The sequence below is a fragment of the Triturus cristatus genome, chromosome 3_2 (genome assembly GCF_964204655.1).
Source record: "Triturus cristatus chromosome 3_2, aTriCri1.1, whole genome shotgun sequence".
Taxonomy (NCBI): domain Eukaryota; kingdom Metazoa; phylum Chordata; class Amphibia; order Caudata; family Salamandridae; genus Triturus; species Triturus cristatus.
The window spans coordinates 781,401,295-781,421,105 of NC_140584.1; the positions used below are offsets into that span (position 1 = coordinate 781,401,295).

At 44.8% G+C, this 19,811-nt stretch overlaps 1 protein-coding gene across 1 annotated transcript in view; it reads left to right on the forward strand.

The window, feature by feature from the left end:
* The window catches only part of LOC146858120 (gamma-crystallin-1-like), a 75,554-nt gene extending 67,375 nt beyond the window's left edge, over positions 1-8,179 (forward strand). The window contains exons 2-3 of the mRNA XM_085646887.1: positions 192-434; positions 7,851-8,179. Coding sequence (XP_085503013.1) covers positions 192-434; positions 7,851-8,123 — 516 coding nt within the window. The 3' untranslated portion in view covers positions 8,124-8,179. The remainder of the gene's footprint in view (positions 1-191; positions 435-7,850) is intronic.
* The last annotated feature ends 11,632 nt before the right edge of the window (positions 8,180-19,811 follow it).

The window sequence follows — 19,811 nt, forward strand, 5'->3', positions numbered from 1 at the left end:
AAGTAATGTATCGTTTCAAAACTAGTGAGGCGGACATGTGCAATATGAACTTAACTTCATGGTGAAAACTTGGATCAGAACCAGCAAATACCATTCCAATTTTCTGACTGTGAACATCACTCTTGCCTGATGAACAGAGCGCTCTGTGATGCAACTAAGGTTCCAAACCCTACTATCAATTTCTCCTGCAGATCATCTTCTACGAGGACCGTAACTTTGGTGGACGCTGCTATGAGTGCAGCTCTGACTGTGCTGACCTGCACTCCTACTTCAGCCGCTGTAACTCCATCAAAGTACAAAACGGGTGCTGGATGCTCTATGAGCACCCCAACTACAAGGGGCATCAATATCACCTGAAAAAGGGCGAGTACCCCGATTACCAGCGGTGGGATGGCTACAATGACTCCATCAGGTCTACCCGGATGATCCCACAAGTGAGTTTAGATTTTATGCCATTATATGATTTACTATTTCATGATTGTGTTTCCCATCTATATCAAGGATTGATTTTCTTAGGCAGTAATTTCTGCACAACTGGTACTGGTAGATTCTATTTTGAGCAGAAATACTAAGCTGTTATCGTCTGCATTTTTTCTTGAAAGCTAGAATACTACTTTATTATGTTCCCTAGCACAAAATTCAGAGCGAAACAATTTTTGCACTGGTTCCGGTATTTGGATTAATGTGGCCTTATAGATCTTTCTTGCCCAAATTCCCACAGTGGGTGTTAAAATCCGCACCTAACCTCTGTATGCAACTTTGCCACTGTTTGAAGAATCTACATAAAACTTTGCAGACTTCTTTCTTTTTTTCTACATTGGCTGAGATGTAAAGTTTTGTGGCGATTAGTTACATGGGTGCAAAGAAAAAATGGGTGGGCAAAGCACAGTTTTTCACCAATGCATTTCCCATACACTTTTTACACAGACGCAGCAGCAAAATGGCTGAAAGGATTTTCATGGAATGTGCCAGGAATATAGATTATGGCGTGGAAACGATCCTTTTTGGTAGTTTATGAAAATTGGTTCTGTAGTTTTGTTATAATAAGGGACAAAATCTAAGTTATATATTGAGCCGCTATATACCACAGTAATTGTGAGGTATACCACAGTACATGGTGATGACAAAATTCTTGCCTCATTACAGTCCTTAAAAAGTTAAAAGTCAGCCATATTGTTTGTGTGGGTTCTGTGTTTTGTACTCAAACATACATTAGTACGATTTTTGTCATATCTAGAAAGACATTAGGGACTTTAGCAAACTGGGTACAGGTGAGAGAAATTCAATCAATCGATTGATCAATTAATTTTTATTGCAAAAAAACTGCTTAAAAACATACATATAGAAATTGAATAAAAACATTGTAAATAAATCATACAATAGATCAAATTAGTTAAAATGTTATAACTATATATGTTAATAGTAGGATATACTTATACTCAACTTTCAAGTGCTCAGGTGTATAAATGTTTTGAACACATCCCTTATATAAACAACACATACTTTTTTAGGCCCTGCAACTACTATTGCTGAATTTAGAAGAAGTAGTTAGAAAAAATTTATAATGGCAGGCCTGAACATTTCTGGATGAGCCACAGGCAGTGTAAGTATTTGCTTAGTAGAAACAAAATTGGACGAAAGGTATCAAATTGTACCATCCGCGATGACTGATGTGTACTCAAATGAAGGCAAATAGGGTTTATCGATTTCCACCTAACTATACAGTATGCTGGGCAGAAGTAAAATACAAGTTCTATAACCTCAACAGCCAAACAGTTACAAAGAGATCTGTGCATATTATAGAATTGTAGAGTGGACCAACTTGAACTAAAACTTTTAATACACGAAGTTCTATACCGAAACCCCATGAACACTGTTTTTGCAAGGGAATGCATAGATCTTGTCTATAAATATCTTTAAGAAAGGTGAAGGTTTATTCTCCAAATGCATGGCAGTTGGGTTCCCTTCTTATGAACAATGCTTTTGCTAGGGGTGGGTAGATTGCGTCTAGAAATATCTCTAAGAAAGGTGAGCGTTCATGCTCCAAATACTTGGCAGTTGGGCTCCCTTCTGCAGTGTTCCAGTGCATCTGGTCTATGACATATGACCATTGCAATTGTTTTAACAACAGCCTTAGCTAAAAGGAGTTAGGAATGAGGGATCAGTCCACCAACTTCCTAATCCTAATTAGGCCTTGGTGGTGAACTCCATTCCATTCGCTGAGTTTGCAGAGTTTTTCCCACTTTTTGCTCTGCGGAGTTCCAAAAAACTCCACTCCACATAGCAGAGTTTTTTCCTCGCTCTCTCTCACCAAAGGCAAGTTCAACGCTATACATCGTCTCAGCTAGATGTCTCAACGCAGGATGGTCGCTACCGCTCGCGTTGAGAAGCCTTTCATTTACGATGAGGAAGCTGTTGCTTGAGTAGAACTTCTACTCGAGCAGCAGAAAGAAGCAGCACCCTCTTTCGCTGGTCGTGATGCTGTTTGTGCTGATTTTACAGCACAGGACAAACAACTGATGATAACATTCATTGCCAACGGCTCGAGGTAACGTACTCCGCCTCTCGGGGTGCTCTACGTAGGTTAGCAGAGTTTTTTGTCACTACGCAAAACTGTAATCACTGCCCAGGCCTAATCCTAATGTGGCTAACAGATATTTTACACCGCAGAACCAAGGTATAGTACTAAACATGCAAGATTAAACTATTTTAGAAACATGTGCCTTGTAGGGGGATAATTTGGCCATGGTCCAGACATGTACCCAATATAAAAGGGGTCTCAAATCAGCCATCTGCTCAATTCTCAGTAGCCTTATGTAAAAAACACAAAGGAGTAGCTTGAGGATGATTAAGGGGAGATCTAATGAACACATTTTCTGGTACTATCGGCCTTGATGTATTTACATAGCCCCAAATCTCAGCCGGTAAAGGTGTGCTGTCTGATTCTTGGCTTTATGAATCTCCTACGCTGTGATTCTGCTCTATTGATTGATGCATGTTGGAACCTTAAGAGTGCACCAGCCCCATGCTGCAGCATCAATCTACTTTTCTCCATTTGGGACACCCAAAAAAATCTACTGTCAATATTTGTTCCCAGATATTCAAAGCTCTACACCTTTTTAAGTTCGTATTGTACCTATGCGGATGTTACTCTTAAAAGACCTTTGAGTATTCAAAGCCATATATTTAGTTATTGAGGTGTTGATTTCCAGGTCCTTGTAATCACAATAGTCTTTAAACTTAGGTAGAAGGTTTTGTAAGCCCCTGAGCGTTATAGAAAAGAGAAGGATATAATCTACAAATCATAATGCAGGTATGGGGGGGCCGTGAATACAGCCCATCAGTTCTTTAAAAACATTGTTAGTAAAGAGGGAGAAAAGAGTGGGGCAAGAACCCTGTCTCACTCCTCTTTCTGCAGAAATGCGCTCCGCAAGCTCACCCTGTTTGCCCAAATGCACTTGAGCATAGTTAGATCTCATGCAACCTAATAATGACTGACAGTAGAGGAGAAGGCAGACCCATTGACCTAAGAGTTTTTCCAATGTTATTGCAAACTTCTGGATCATTATTCAGTCCTTCTTCTCCACCAGGAGGCAGGCCTTTGGCCCCAATAAATAAAATGTATACCTCCCAGTGTGAACTTGGAGGAATAAGTAATTGCACAGCTATTCAAACAGACAAAACATTTTTTTATAGAACGATATTGTATTTCACTCCCCCCGACCCCACATTTTATATGTCAGAATGAGCTGGGCCTAGGTTGTATGACTGAAAGACTCAGTACCTGCCTGGCCCTGCTTTAGTTGTCTATATGGAAAACGGAGGAAGCTGCTGTAGTGTTGCCCCAAGCTGGACTGGACCATTGTCACGAGGGTCCCAGGTGGTGTTGGGACAAACTCCCCCCTGAGTGTGTGCACAGTGGCTACGCCCGACGTCCCCACAGATGGCGTGCCTGTTATGCTAATAAATAGCCCGGAGCGCTGGGCATGACCAGGGATTACACTGGCCACTACCTAAATACACGTGTGGTGTGACCTTATTTCCAGGCCTTAGGTCCCGTCACTACAGCTGCCATAATCAGTTACTGCTTAGCATGTGGCAAAGGTTTGACCATACTATGGCTGGCGGGTGTAAAGAATACATTTGATGGAATCAGCTTTAGCCATGCCTTTTTCAACACTGAACCTCACAGTTTAGCCGAGAAAAAACAAGTTCAAGCTCTGCTATCAGCACTGGCACAAGGCTACAGACATAGGTCAGAATCCCACAAGCCTACGGTCACCAGTTATCTATAATTGTGCCCAGAGAAGCCCCTCACTAGCTGCATGTGGGGTATTGGTAGAAATATTTTGTTTTAGAGACGACACCGTGAAATACTTGCTGTCCTTCCCTATAGGTTTTCAGCAAAAGTTCAAGTTTCAACCGTACCCATATGATCACTCTGGTCAGTCTGTACTGCATTTTCTTTTTTGTGTGGTTATTATACCAGATGTACTAAGCAATACTGGTTCCCCTATTAAAACGAGAAATCATGGAGAGTGCAGGTTAGCATATCACTGTTTAATGGAGCTACCAGATGTTGAAACCTGTTTTTGTGTTAGTTCATTCTTGCATGCTGCGGTTCGCTCGAGAAGCACAATGTATTCTGACTAATTAGGCTCTTTTATAATGCTTTATAGCATTTTTATGTTGGATGGAGATGTGTCTTTTATTTTGATGCTGTTATTTGCAACCTGATTTTATGATGAAACTGATATGTACTGATCATTTTTTTAATAAGATATTTTATTGTGTGTTTGTACTTTTATGGCCATTCTGTTGGCCGAAAATAGTTTGTGCCATAAAATGAAATGAGTTGTGCAATGTATGTATCTTGTGTCCAGATCAATAATTGCAAAATAAAAATGATCCTTAAGACCGGTGACATATTTCCAGTATATGAGTTCAAAACAAAACAATTAGTCAACTGTACCTATTTTAGCTCCAAAGCCTGTCCGAAAAGGGGAAAAGATGTTGTTATCTGATATCAACTGTTCAAGTTTATTCAAAAACTGGCTAAGATCTGCTGGAGATTAACTACTAGACGTATCATTCTATAGTTCACTAGCAGTGCTTTGTCCCCTTTTTTGTATATAGGCACAATGCAGCCCTGTGCCAAATTTGGGATCTCTGTTTCATTAAAATATAGCATGTGATCATAAATTTATGTAGGGGAACCATAATTGCGGATCATGGTGAAAGATATCCCCTGAATTGTTATCAGGTCCCAGTGCTTTCCCTGGTTTTAGTGTGTCTACAGCAACCATAGTATCAGCCATGGGAAAAATAAATTGTATTAGGAGTAGAGGCACAAGGTACAGAGACATTTTTGGAATCTGTTGCAAGGTAGGCATCCAAAGCAGGTACAGAAGAAAAGAAACTCTCAAAATGAGACACTCATACTGTAGGTTGTATCGAATAATCAAGGGGATGTTTACCCTGTCTGCTACCATGTGAAATTATATGCCAGAAGGATATCACATATTAAGCACTCTAAGAATTCAAGTGGTCCATCCAGACAGCCTCATCCCATTCCCTTTAAATTTTTTAAGTGTATACCTATAATCAGATCTAGCTTTCCTGATCACAGGTGGAATGCAGGATTTAATCTCATTAATGAGGAAAGATTTAGCTTTGCGGCATTTGATGTTATAACATGGATTGCTCCTCCTGCTAACAAGCTAAATAAATAGTAGACCTTGAATGGGCAGCTTCAAAAGATTTCTTGATTAAACAAATAGTTGTTGATGAATAGTAGTGTGGTATCTGAGTAAAGAACTCCACCAAGATTCATTAAGATAGTTTGATAACTTGAAGTTTCTTCCACAGAGAAGATCTCATCCATCACATCAAGAAGTTGAGGGTAACTGACTTCAGCTGTCAAAGACTTAACATTCTTCCCTCAGCCCACCTATGAGATGCCTCATGACATTCTCAGTGTTCCATTTGTAAGATGGCTGAGGATACACACAAAGGGGCAGATTTACAAGCCCTGTGCGCCACTTTTGCGTCGCCGTTGCGTCACTTTTGTGATGCAGCAGCGGCGCAAAGCTAGCGCCATGCTGCGGCAGATTTACAACGTGACGCATCTAGGGAGATGCGCCACGTTGTAAAGCCCTGCGCCACATTGAACCTGCGTCAGGTTTAATGTATGCAGGGTGGGCGTTATGTCGGGAAAAGCCTCGGAAAAGTGACGCAGTGAAATCTACAAGATTTCACGCAGTCACTTTTCCGACGCTGGTGCGTCATATCCTTACGCCTGCTCCAAGCAGGCGTAAGGCGTGACGCACCATGTTAGGGATAGGGCAGGTTGGAACAGTGCTGGAGTTGCATCGCGCTTGCGACACAACTTCAGCACTGCGCCAACCTTACGCCGGCAGATGCGTCGCGCATCTGCTTGTCCTTGCGCCACGATGCACCGCATTGTAAATGCGGCGCAACTGCAGTGGCGCAAGGGCAAATTTGCGTGACGCATCTTCCCTGGCGCATCCCTGCTGATTTGCAGGGATGCGCCAGGGAACGTAAATCTTCCCCAAAGTGTTCTAAAATACCCAAGCTCAGGTGTCACAAGTAGTTATAGGAATACACTAATTCTGGAGATTTGCAGATGGGGCAAGTGTCAGATAGGAAAGATTATAACTATTTCTATGAATTCCATTGTTAGCTAACACCTTTGGCCATATAAATTATCTATAATTATTACTGAAAGTATTGAGGTACTATTTAAAAGTGTAAAACAATGGTATATGGAAGAATTCATACCAAAATAAACATTATATGATTAAAAAACTATAAAAAAATCAATTCAATAAAAAACAAAGGTTGATGAGAAGTATTTATTGTATAAAAAAACAATTAAACTACACAAAATTGAGAAATTCGTAAACTATATTTATAACTGAAAGTTATAATTTGAGCACCACACAAAATTTAATATGACTCGCACACCTCCTTACAGAGTGTTGTGAACTTGCTGCACAGACTAAATGAACTAGGACTCACCCTTCTACCATGCACAGCTCATATCCTTTCATATTATATTACTTATGCAACGTTAAATTATAGCATTAATAGCAACATTCATGACATCGCAAGTTACATCATTTGTGACAACACTATGGGGCAGATTTATGTGGGACTTGCGCCCCTTTTACGCCGCCGTTGTGTCACTTTTGTGATGCAGCAGCGGCGTAAACCCTGAGCCACGTTGCGCCCGATTTACATCGTGACGCATCTATGGAGATGCGTCACGGTGTAAAGCCCTGCGCCATGTGAAACCTGCGTCAGGTTTCATGTGGGCGTTGCGACACAGGGGGGGGCATTCCGTCGCAGGAACACCCCTGAAAAGTGACTCAGTGAAATCTATAAGATTTCACTGAGTCACTTTCCCAACGCTGATGCGTCAAAACCCTGTGCCTGCTTGAAGCAGGCGTAAGGCTTGACGCACCATGTTAGGGATAGGGTAGGTTGGAACAGTGCTGGAGTTGCGTCACGCATGCGATGCAACTTCAGCACTGTGCCAACCTTACGCCGGCAGATGCATCACATATCTGCTTGTCCTTGCGCCACGATGCACCGCATTGTAAATGCGGCGCATCTGCGGTGGCGCAAGGGCAAACTTGCGTGACGCATCTTCCCTGGCGCATCCATGCTGATTTGCAGGGATGCGCCAGGGAACATAAATCTGCCCCTATGTATGCTAGAAGTCTGAGTTATATTTCATTTAGTCTACGTAGTGAGTTGTCAATTATAACTTCCAACGTCCAGTGCTATATTTAAAAAGTATTTTCTTGTTCTATTTCTTTCCACAGTATCAGGGTTTATTCAAGATCAGGCTTTATGAAAGAGACAACTTTGGGGGTCAGATGATGGACTTCACAGATGACTGCCCAAATGTTTATGACCGGTTCAACTTCAATGACATCCACTCGTGCAATGTGCAAGATGGGCACTGGATTTTCTATGACGAGCCGAATTACAGAGGACGTCAATACTACCTGAGACCTGGGGAGTACAGAAGGTACAGCGATTGGGGAGCCATGAGCCCCAGGGTTGGTTCGTTCAAAAAAGTAGATTATATCTAAACTGCTAAAAACCTCTGTTGTACTTTCATTCAGAAATAAATGTTAAATATTTGAATAACAAAGTGGTCTCTTTTTATGTGTTTCAAAAAGTATAGTTATTTATGATATTTGAAAATATATATTTAGATTTAATTTAGATTTAATCTTCTATAAATGGTTAGAGAATTTCCATGCGGGGGCATCATTTATCCCCACTTAAGCAGCTTGAGCGTGGGGTGGGGGCACTGAGGTGGCAGAGTCTCTAGGTAATTCTGTGTAACATTAAACATTTAGGTTCTTATTTATGGCTTCTTTAACTTAGTTTCTAGACTCTGCTCTCCAATAATCTATAAAACCAACCTCTTGCAGTCAAAGAAGGAAGAAATAGAAGGTTGAGAGATGGGCAGTTGGTTGGAGAGAAGATGGATGTATGCTGAGGTGGGTGGATGGAGAGATGAATGGAGGCATGGATGCTCAGATCTTGGTACATGGTTCCGGGGGGGTTGCATTTTCCATGTTCGAGAGAGAGAGAAAGAGAGAGAGAGAGAGAGAGAGAGAGAGAGAGAGAGAGATGAGTGTGTGAGTGTATGTGCACATGCTCACAAGCCCACTCCCCTAGGACAAAATGAACATAGACATAAACTATAGAACAGTATAAACTTAAAATATCTGAACACGGCTCCAATACAAATCTTACATCCAGTAGTGTTACCTCACAAATTTGCATGAGTTTGAAGTCAGAACATATGTTTTCAGCTGAGGTTTAAAGGTAGTAAGCATGCTTGCACTGTGCAACAATTCTTTACAAACAATGCACTGGCCTTTGGCCTCCAACTTTTCACTCCCCTGATAAAAATCAATCAATCAATCAATCAATTCATCAATCAATCAGTGGAATTGTGAGCACTCTACTCACCTGTGAGGATCTCAAGGCACTGGGGTGGGGGGGCAGCAGCTGTGTTTAGTCGAAGATCCAGGTCTTGAGTGTCTTCTTAAAGATGTTCAGGGAGGGGCCGAGTCTGATGTTGATAGGGAGCTTGATCCAGGTCCTGGTCGCGATGTAGGAGAAGGCTCTACCGCCTGCTCTGCGGATGCGAGGGATTTTGGTGAGGGCGAGGTCGGCGGATCAGAGGTTTCTTTTGGGTATGTGGAAGGAGATTCTTTCGTCGAGGTATTGGGGCCCGGTGTTGTGGAGGCTTTTGTAGGCATGGGTGAGTATCTTGAAAGTGACTCTCTTCTTAACGGGAGGCAGTGGAGACTTTGCAGGTGTTGGGTGATGTTTTCTTGTTGAGGGATGCAGAAGATGAGTCTGGCTGCAGTATTCCGTATGGTCTGGAGCTTGCAGAGCAGAGACTTGTTGATCCCAGTGTAGAGGGCGTTTCTGTAGTCGAGTCTGCTGGTTATGAGTGTGTGGGTGACGGTCTTTCACAATTCGGGGGGGATCCATTTGGAGTTCTTCAGGAGGGTGTTGAAACAGCTGGAGGCGACGGCGTTGACCTGTCGTGTCATGGAGAGTGAGGAGTGGAGTACGACGCTGAGGTTCTGGGCGTGGTCGGTGTGGGTGGTAGGGCTGCCGAGGGTGGAGGGCCACCAAGTGTTGTACCAAGCCAAGGGGCAGTGTCCGAGGATGAGGCCCACTATCTTCTCCAAGTTGAGCTTCAGGCAACTGCTGCTCATCCAGGATGCAACGTCCTTCATTCCTTCCTGGAAGTTGAGTCTGGTCATGCTGGGGTCCTTGGTGAGGGAGAGGATGAACTGGGTTTCGTCTGCATAGGATATTATGCTGAGTCTGTGCTGCCTGACGATGGCGGTGAGGGGACCATGTAGATATTGAAGAGGGTTCAGAGTGGAAGGGAGGTAGTCTGATTCTTTGGGTTCTACTAGTGAGGAATGAGCAGATCCAGTTGCGGGCCAGTCTTTGTATGCCAGTGTCGTGGAGTCTGGCGGTGAGTGTGCAGTGGGAGATGGTGTTGAAGGCTGTCGAGAGGTGTAGAAGGATCAGGGCCGCGGTGTGGCCTTAGTCGAGGAGGGTGCGGATGTCATCTGTGGCGGCAAGCAGGGCGGTCTCGGTGTTATGGTTGCTGTGGAATCCTCATTGGGAGGGGTCAAGGATGGTGTTCTCTTCGATGAATTTAGTTAGTTGAGCATTAACGGTCTTCTCAGTGACTTTGGCTACAAACGGGAGGAGGGAGATTGGCCGGTAGTTCTTGAGGTCCGTAGGATCTGCCAATGGCTTCTTGACCAGGGGTCTGACTTCTGTGCCTTTCCAGTCATCGGGAAAAATGCCAGTCTTGAAGGTTGCGTTGATCGTGCATTGTAGTTCTGGAGCGATGGAGGTGATGGCTCTGTGGAGAATGTGTGGTGGGCAGGAGTCCACGGGGGCCTCTGAGTGGATGCCTTTCATGGTTGAAGTGGTGTCTTCAGTGGTGACTGGGGTCCAGGAGGAAATGGTGGGCTGGCTGTCATTGCTGGGGGGAGGTGGTTTCGGAGACGGGTGTCTAGTCGTTGAAGTTGCCATAGAGGCTCTTAATTTTCAGCTTGGTGCAAAAGTCCTGGGAAGGGGTGATATCCTTGGTTTGACTGGCCGTCTTGGTGAATTCCTGTATGAGGTTGAAGAGTTCCTTGGAGTTGCTGGAGTTGGCGAGGATCTTGTTTTGCATGAAGGTCTTTTTGGTGGATCTGATGCTTTGGTGGTATTCCATCATGGCGTTCTTGTAGGTGGTCTGGTCTCCAGGCGATTTTCTGTTTCTCCATTTCTTCATGAGGTGTCTCCAGGTGCGTCTGGGTTCTAGGAGGTCAGGGGTGAACCAGGTAGCCTTCCTGGGGTGCTCTTTGCTGGGGTGAGGTAGGGGTGTGAGCTTGTCTGCGCAGTTGGAGATCCTTTCTGTCGAGTTCTTTGGCTGCGAGGTTGGTGTCTGTCGAGGTGGTGGGGGTGTCGTGGTTGAGGGTGGAGTTGAGCTGCTCCTCAGTGATTTTGCTCCAGTTCCTTCCTGGAGGGCGTGGTGCGGGTTTGGGCAGCGTGGAGTTGTTGACATGGAAGTGAACGTAGTGGTGGTCCTTTCATGGGGGTTGCATGGTGTGGCTGATGTGGATGTTGTTGCCTCCCGCGAAGATGGGGTCAAGGGTGTGTCCAACTTTGTGGGTGGGCGTGGTGATGAGCTGTTTCAGGCCAATGTTGTTGAGGTTGTCCAGGTGGGTGGTGGAGTTGGGGTCATTAGAGTTGTCGAGGTGGAAGTTCAGGTCTCCGATTAGTATGTAGTCGATGGAGGAAATGGCGTGGGGTGAGATGGGGTCGACGGTGGCAAAAGGTGCGCAGGGTCCAGGGGATCTGTAGACGAGGGTCCGGTGAAGTGTGGTTCTCGGGTTGGTCTGGTTCTGGAAATGGAGATGTTCGGTGTTGGAGATGGAGTCACTGGTGGTGGTGGAGGTGGAGAGTCGGAGGGAGCTCTTGTGTGCCAGGGCGAGTCCTCCTCCTGGGCGGTTGGGGCGGTCCTTCCTCTGGATCTTGTATCCATCCGTGATGGCGGTGGTGATGTCAGGGGCGGAGGAGGCAGTGGTGTAGGTTTCTGTGAGGGAGGCAAAGTCTGGTGAGAGGGTGTCGAGGAGGTCTCAGATCTCTATGGCTTGTCTGTGCAGGGAGCGCACATTGAGGAGGATACAGTTTTGTAATCAGTAGCTCACATAAAGGAACATAGCCAATCACAATAAAGAATGAAACGGGTAATATATTTTCTTACAGTGAGGTACAAAGAAGCCAACATGGGAAAGACAAAACCACAACTGGAGCACCAGAACTTTTAACTATTGTTTCTGATCCATCGTTCTCTCAGTTCAGCTGAAGTTGAAGTTTACATTTAAAAGGGATTGGACATTAATGTGATTAAAAAATATATATGTCTTTATTTTTATGTTGCGCTATTTTAGCTATGTTTACTTAATTTAGAAGGGAAAATGAAATGTTCTCCATTGTAGTACAGTGACAGACGGAACCAGATTGGCCGCAAAGTCTGGTTGCTCTTTTCCTTAAGAATGAAGCAGCAAAATGTATTTGCTCCATGTTTGCACAGTAGAGTAGACTGCTCATTCTGGCTGGGCAGTTTGTGATGTGGCTACTAAAATATTCCGATGTTCTGAAAGCCCAACTAGAATACTTTGGGGCAGATTTATGTTCCCTGGCGCATCCCTGCAAATCAGCATGGATGCGCCAGGGAAGATGCGTCAAGAAAGTTTACCCTTGCGCCACAATAGATGCGCCGTATTTACAATGCAGCGCATCGTGGCGCAAGGATAGACAGATGCGTGACGCATCTGATGGCGGAAGGTTGGCGCATTGCTGGAGTTGCGTCGCAAGCGCGACGCAGTTCCAGCAAGGCTCGGGGGTGCCCTATCGTTACAATGCTGCGTCAATCCTTACGCCTGCTTCAAGCAGGCGCAGGGTATTGATGCAGCATGGCCAGAAAAGTGACTGAGTGAAATCTTGTAGATTTCACTCAGCCACTTTTCGGAGGCGTTCCTGCGCCGGAACGCCCCCCCTGTGCAGGTACGCCCACATGTGGCGCAAGCTTTACAACATGACGCATCTCCCTAGATGCGTCACGTTGTAAAAGGGGCTCAACATGGCGCAGGGTTTACGCCGCCGCTGCGTCACAAAAGTGACGCAACGGCGGCGTAAAAGTGGCGCAAGTCCGTTATAAATCTGCCCCAGTGTATTTAATTCAATGTTTACATGGGAAAGGTGTGCAGACCTTCTCGCTCACCAACTCTTTCCCTTTCCTGCCAAAGCCAGGCAAGCCGGCGATGAAGTGGGCGGATTGGAAGGGCTACTTCCTGAACTATCTGTCAGCCCTGGAAGATGAAGGGAAAGAGGCCTTTTCCAGTAGACGCAGGAAGAAACTTTTGTTGCACAATCTGGGGCCAGAAGGCTTGGGAGCACACGAGAGCATGGTAAAAAAGACTAGGGGTCCCAACAATACGGATGTTTTCCAACATGCGTTGGAAGACTTGGACAATCATTATCAACCAGTTGTTTGCACAGCCATAGGCTGATACAATTTCTTCCAAAGGAAGCAAAACTAAACGGAGACTGTAGAAGACTAGCAGTCACTTGCAAATTTGGCCATCTTCATGAGGATCTAGTGCGAGATTAAATCATAATGCACATAGTCAACACGAATATACAAGAGAAATTGTGGGTTAGTGGGGATGCCCCCCTTAACGAGATCATTGCGATAGTAAAGAAGGCTGAATTGTCCAAAAGATGCTCAGTAGCGGCAAAGAGAGACAGTAAGAGCAAACCCACTGTGTGCAGAGTGAGTGACACGAAAACGCCCACTGACAAACCTCCACCCAATACTGGGTCCAGAAACAGCAAGAAACCGGGGACGAAAGTTACAGGACCCAACAAATTCCCCAGCGACCACACAGGCAGTTGCTATAGGTGTGGGAGTCCCACACATATGGCTAACGACAGGCTGTGTCCTGCATTGCGAGTCAAATGTTATGTAATGGGTCACTTTGGTAAAGTCTGCAGAAGGAAATCCAGAAATGCCACGGTCAAATGTGTTATGTATGATTCTGAACCAGAGGGGGTGGAGGGTGATGCTGATGACGACTGTATTTTGTGCGTTGATGACCTAATCCTGGGGATTGATTTCAACAGTAGTCTGCCTCTTATTATGGAGTGAAAGGATACATTACAAAAGGGTGAGGCCTCGTTTTGTTAGACATTTCTTATTCTAATCTTCTTGAAAATCTTGTTTGAATGGCATTGTATACTATGGAAAGCACTACAAAAAGTCAAACGAAAGATGCCATAAAATGCATTTCAATTTTAGTGTAAGTTTATCAGAATCGTCGAGTTCGGTGGAAGCGCGACATACTCCAAAAAGTGGCGGAAGTCCTGTGCACGCTCTTAAGAAGGTGTTGATGTCTGTACATTCCAAATAGGCAGGGCCGGACTGGGAACTGAAAGCAGCCCGGGCAAATTTTGCCAGACCAGCCCCCTTCTGGTGCGTAACGAGCGAGCGCAGAGAGCGAGGCCGACAGCTATTAGGGGGATTTGGGGGGGTTCTCCCTCAAGAAAATTTTGGAAAAAGACAGACCAACATGGTGCATTTTACAGTGTATTTTTCATTACATATTAAATTCTATAAACTTTCAAAGCACAGTAAATAGTAGATGATGACCTTAAAGAGCACCAGGTTACCGAGTCATATGTACCAATAGACATTCTTACAGAGAGCACCAAAAATAGACACAAGAGTAGTGAATCAGAGAGAACAAAGTTTCAGTGAGACCAGCCCCCATATGGTGTGTAGCGAGCAAGCGCAGTGAGCAACCACAAATATGGGGAGTTTGAGGGGTTCTCCCCCCCCCCCCCAAGAAAATTTTGGAAACAGAAAGGCCAAAACAATGCATTTTTCAACACATTTTTCATTACATATTAGATTGCATTAACTTTTAAAGCATAGTAAATGATTACCTTATGGAGCACCAGGATACCCAGTCATAAATCACAAACATTCCTAGAGAGTGGATTTTGAACGTCCGTGAACACCCCCAGTCCTTTCTGCGGCGATAAATCCTGAAGTTTAAGTGTGGGGATTTTGGTTTGCTCTTGATTGCTGATTTGCCGAGCCAGGCCCAGAATCGCGGCCGTGCCAGCGTTTGCCACTGGAGTAGTCGCCGCGGCCATGAAGTTGCCCGCACAAATTGCCGCTCCCGTCCCCACACCAAGCAAAACCAAGTGATTCCTTCACTTAAAATGTGCCAACCATAGCGCCACAGCGAGCGCAAGCACACACCTGCCCCCGTCTAACCCTTTGAGGCCGGCAGCGGCGCCAGCTAAGACTCGGTGTTTGAACGGACCTTGTGGCAGCCGCATCCCGCCTGCGCAATCCAGCAATGTAGTGCTTTCCACATCTAGGCCAAAATACCCTGTCAGGCACAAAACCTCTTGGCACAACCTCCAGAGCCATTGTGGGACACAGGATCAGGTAGCACATGGATTTCTAGAGAACTGGTCTGGGATACCTCCTCCCAGGACCAAGAGAGCTCCGGAGCCCCATTCAGCCCTAGTGAGTGCAGACAGCGCCAGCCTGCAGTGAGTGACCACACCGGTGCAGGCCTGCACTGGTGTCTGTCAACTTTCCGCGCAGCCGGTGGCACTTACTCTACAAGAGCCTGGTGTGCATAGAAGCTCTGTGGCAGCCGCACTCGCAGCCTACTGGCAAATTTGGTGCTGCGGGGCTGGGCAGCAGGCAGCAGTGCGCCCACTGAGGCAGACACCGTTCAGCAGTGCTGATTTTATTAGGGTTGAACACGCGGTAGAATAGTCAAGATCTATACAGCATCCTAGTTGGCTGTAATGTGTGCTTGCTCTCCTGATTTCTTGTGTTTTCCAGCAGTTTTAAGATCTTATCGTTTTTCATTGCTCAAATGGGTTCTTCCCTCATCTTCATTACTTGATTTTGCTCCTAACAAAGTGTCACTCATAGCCGCTGAAATGTCCCTCATAATTACAGTGAAATTATGAAAATGTCACACATAGCAATCTGAAACCGTGGCAGCTATGTCATCAGGATGCACGAGGATACATAACAAGAGCAGCCCCCGGGCCAGGGCCTTGCCCCCTGCTGTAGTAGCACCTCCATCAGTCGCACTCCCACTCCTGTAGCGGCCTCGCATGATGAACCTACAATGTAGGTTCATCAATGCCCAGTGCATTATTCGGAAAAACGTGTGTGTGCCTGGCTGATGGTGCAACATGCTGTCGTGTTGGCAGAAATATGGTGGATGGGATGAGGTTGAAAGGGCCCTTTAAGTTTGGAGTGTTGTGAGTCCTTCACGCAATCACGCCGTGATAAACTACTAAATAGGTATTATTCACATGAAGACAAAACTGAAATGGCGTTTTTTTTTTCTTTTCCTTTTTTTATAGTCTTCCAGAAGCTAAATTCGATGGAAGATACCCTTTGCCCCTTACTCTTTGACAAGGCCAGGTCAATTGTACTACTATCAATAACGACAGCTGCATCATTTAGTGTGCACCAAATGCCCAAACCTAAAGTTAGTATTTTATAAAGGGATACGCATAATTACTGTGCATGTAAATGGCATAGAGCTACCTATCCAGTACTGTGCCATAAAAACATGTCACTCAGTCGCTGTGTAACTTTATTGTCTTTGCTGTGTACCCCATGCTACCATCATAAGACGCTTTTGCATCCAAATGTATTTTGTATGTAAACACAACGTTACGCTTTTTAGGTTCACTAGTTAACAGCTTTGTAAGAATAAACACGCTAGTGTTTTGCCAGAAGTGAAAGTATTCACCCATTTGCAGAAAAGATAGCAACATTTGTACTGAATAAACCACCTTTTTTGTTCACAGACGATACAGAAGTAATGGTGGTATAGACGTGTTTTTCCTTGCATTTTTGAATTACGAAATCAGTCTGTGAACTTTAACCCTGGTTTCTTACACTCTCTCAATGTTTTCAATGTTCAGAGTAAACGCATTTGTTGTATACATCATCATGCGAGGCCGCGACGGGAGTGGGACTGCTACAATTTTAACTTAAGCCAGCCAGGTGACAGTCGCCGGGGCACTCACTTTATACAGTGGTGGCGGCGGGCGGCCTTGCACTCTGCACTGTCTCTACTCTGTGTGCTGCTGTCTGCGACGCCTGCGACATGTCCGTGTATCAGGCAGAAGCTGAACGTGCGCACTACTATACTATGCATAATGAAAGCAGGCGAACTTTGGGAGGGGATGAAGATCATTGGTCAGCGTCGCGCTGAGTCAGACCAATGATCTGTGCCCCCTCCTCAAATTCACCCGCCTGTCTCGCACGGCCGAACCCTAGGGGAGGATTAGATCTTTCTCTGGTGGTCAGGTGGTGACGCTGACGCACCTGACGTCATCGATCACTCCCGGCCGGACTGTGTGGACCGGACGGGTGAATTACAATAAATCAGCCCCAGCAGGAAAACCAGCCCCCTCTGAAAAAAACCGGCCCCCACCCCATGCAGCCTACCGGGGGATTGCCCGGTGCCCGGAATCACCAGTCCGGCCCTGCAAATAGGGTTAGTAAGACATCACCTGCTTTATGGCTGAATTTCCTAATCAGACAAACTCTAAATCATCCCCGCTGTCTTTTTTTTTAAACACTCAGATGTTACAAACATACAAGTATATGATGCTTTTCTACAGATTTGTCTGTTGAGAAGGTAAAGAAGATGTTTCAGTGCAGACGTTTTCTATTCGATCTGTGGTAGAGCCCATTTAATAAATCAAAAACGTGCTTGAAACATAGATCAGATCCAAGAATCAACTTTTCTGTTTAGATTGGATGACATGTGAATGTATCATGCCTAGGAAAGTGTGTTAAACAGGGTGAAACATTTCTATCTCTTCTTCCCTTCAGATCACTGTTTGACCTGGCACTTTCTGCAGGGTAAAGGACTCTGTACACTATACTCCCGCTAATCAATTGTAACATGTTTTTACTCTCCTTTCCAAACATGTTAAAATTGGCATAAACTTGATTAACCCATTTAATTTACTTCTAAGTACATAGTACATAGTACTACATGTAGCCAGGGCCTATAAATTATATGCTACAAGTGGGATGTAGCCGTCATTTTATCACCCATTTAAGTAGCACTGTCAAACATGTTCTTGGCATGTCACTGCAGACTGTGGTTTAGTTTTAAAACGGCCATTCTGACCTAGCAAAATAAACCTTTTGCCTGGCATAAACTTTTGTTTTTAATAGTTAAAAGTCAACCCTAGTGTAGGCCCAAACAACGCATAGGGCAGGGTGTATGGTATGTAAATGGTGGGACACCTGTATTTATTTTTACATGTTCTGGCAGTGAAAAATTCCAAAAGTCGTTTTTCACTGTAGTAAGACTAGCTCACGATGGTTTGCCCTATTACACTTAATATGTGATAACTCCTGTTTGGGAACAGCTAGTAATAGAATGGTGACATACTAACCCACTAACAGTTAATCAATGGAATAGTGACATACTAACCCACTAACAGTTAAACAATGTTTGTTTGCGATAATTGAGTGCTTTACATTATAGGCTATGGGGCAGATTTATGTTTCCTGGCGCATCCCTGCATATCAGCAGGGATGCGCCAGGAAAGATGCGTCACGCAAGTTTACCCTTGCGCCACCACAGATGCGCCGCATTTACAATGCAGCGCATCATGGCGCAAGGATAAACAGATGCGTGACGCATCTGATGGCATAAGGGCGGCACATTGCTGGAGTCGTGTCACAAGCACGACGCAACTCCAGCAATGCTCAGGGGCTGCCCATGCCGAACATGCTGCGTCATGCCTTACGCCTGCTGCAAGCAGGCGCAGGGTTTTTACGCAGCAGCGTCGGAAAAGTGACTCAGTGAAATCTTGTAGATTTCACTGCGTCACTTTTCCGAGGCTTTTTCCGACGGAACGCCCACCCTGCATACATTAAACCTGACGCAGGTTTAATGTAGCGCAGGGCTTTACAACGTGATGCATCTCCCTAGATGCGTCACGTTGTAAATAAGGCGCAACATGGCGCATGGTTTACGCTGCCGCTGCATCACAGAAGTGACGCAACGGCGGCGTAAATGTCCCACAAGGGGCTTGTAAATCTGCCCCTTAGTCTTTTTGGAAATTTTCTGTATTTTGTCTTAAATTAGTGCAATTAATTGATTCATTTAAAAATCAATCTTTACCTCAATACACCTCGTTAAGATTGTCTTAGAAACCCCTGTTCTGAATCTTTTGCAATTTTGCCCAGGCATATTTCACCTGGTAAAAGTCAAAAGCAGTTTCATTCCTCATTCAGGGCTTGAGCACTTAGAGGGCTGCAGTTGGAAGCTAATGTAAATTCGGGCCTAATTTATATGTTAGCGGGGAGAGAACTCCATCGCAAGAGTTCCCTACCTGCCAACACAATGGTCAACACACCCAATTTAAAGTCAGGTAGACCATAGTTGTGAAGATGGCAGAGACTATTCCATCTCTGCCGTGATCAAACCCATCGACGGCCTGACAGATTAAGGATCGTCAGAGTGTTGACTATATGTCTCCCCACCTAATTTAGATGGGCGTGCCCACAGCCAATTTTCAATGCCTGTGACTGCCAGAAAATACTTGGCATTAAGGGACAATGAAAAGTCCTCAATGCCCCCCACCCCCTCGCAATGGGAGGAAACTCCCAGGGCAAAGGGGGAATTTCTTTTGGTTTTCATCTTCATAAAGAAGATCTCGCTTTGGGATTTTCTTTTTGAAAATAAAAATAAAGTTGTAAGTTTTTGACATACATCTCTGTCATGTTGATGGAGCCATCCATCAAACATACATTGCATTTCCTGGAACTGCTGAGGGGGCGGTTCCTAAAAATGAAAGAGATGTTCGCAAGGGCAATCACCATCTCTAAATATGGCAGGCGGATTACCCTCAGCATACCAGGAGTAAAGTACTCAGCTATGGCGATGATAATTACTCCATCTTCCTGCACAAAAATTATCCCATTAGCCACCAGAGGCTTTAGACAGCAAAATGGCATGTTTCTGAAAGTTTTTGTTCCTTAATTACTATTCAAAATGCTCAAGTAAATGGGCTTGTAATAAATATTACAAAGAGTGAAAGAATGTATTTTCTTAGTGTTTCCTAGCTAAACATAGCTTTATTAAATTTAGTAG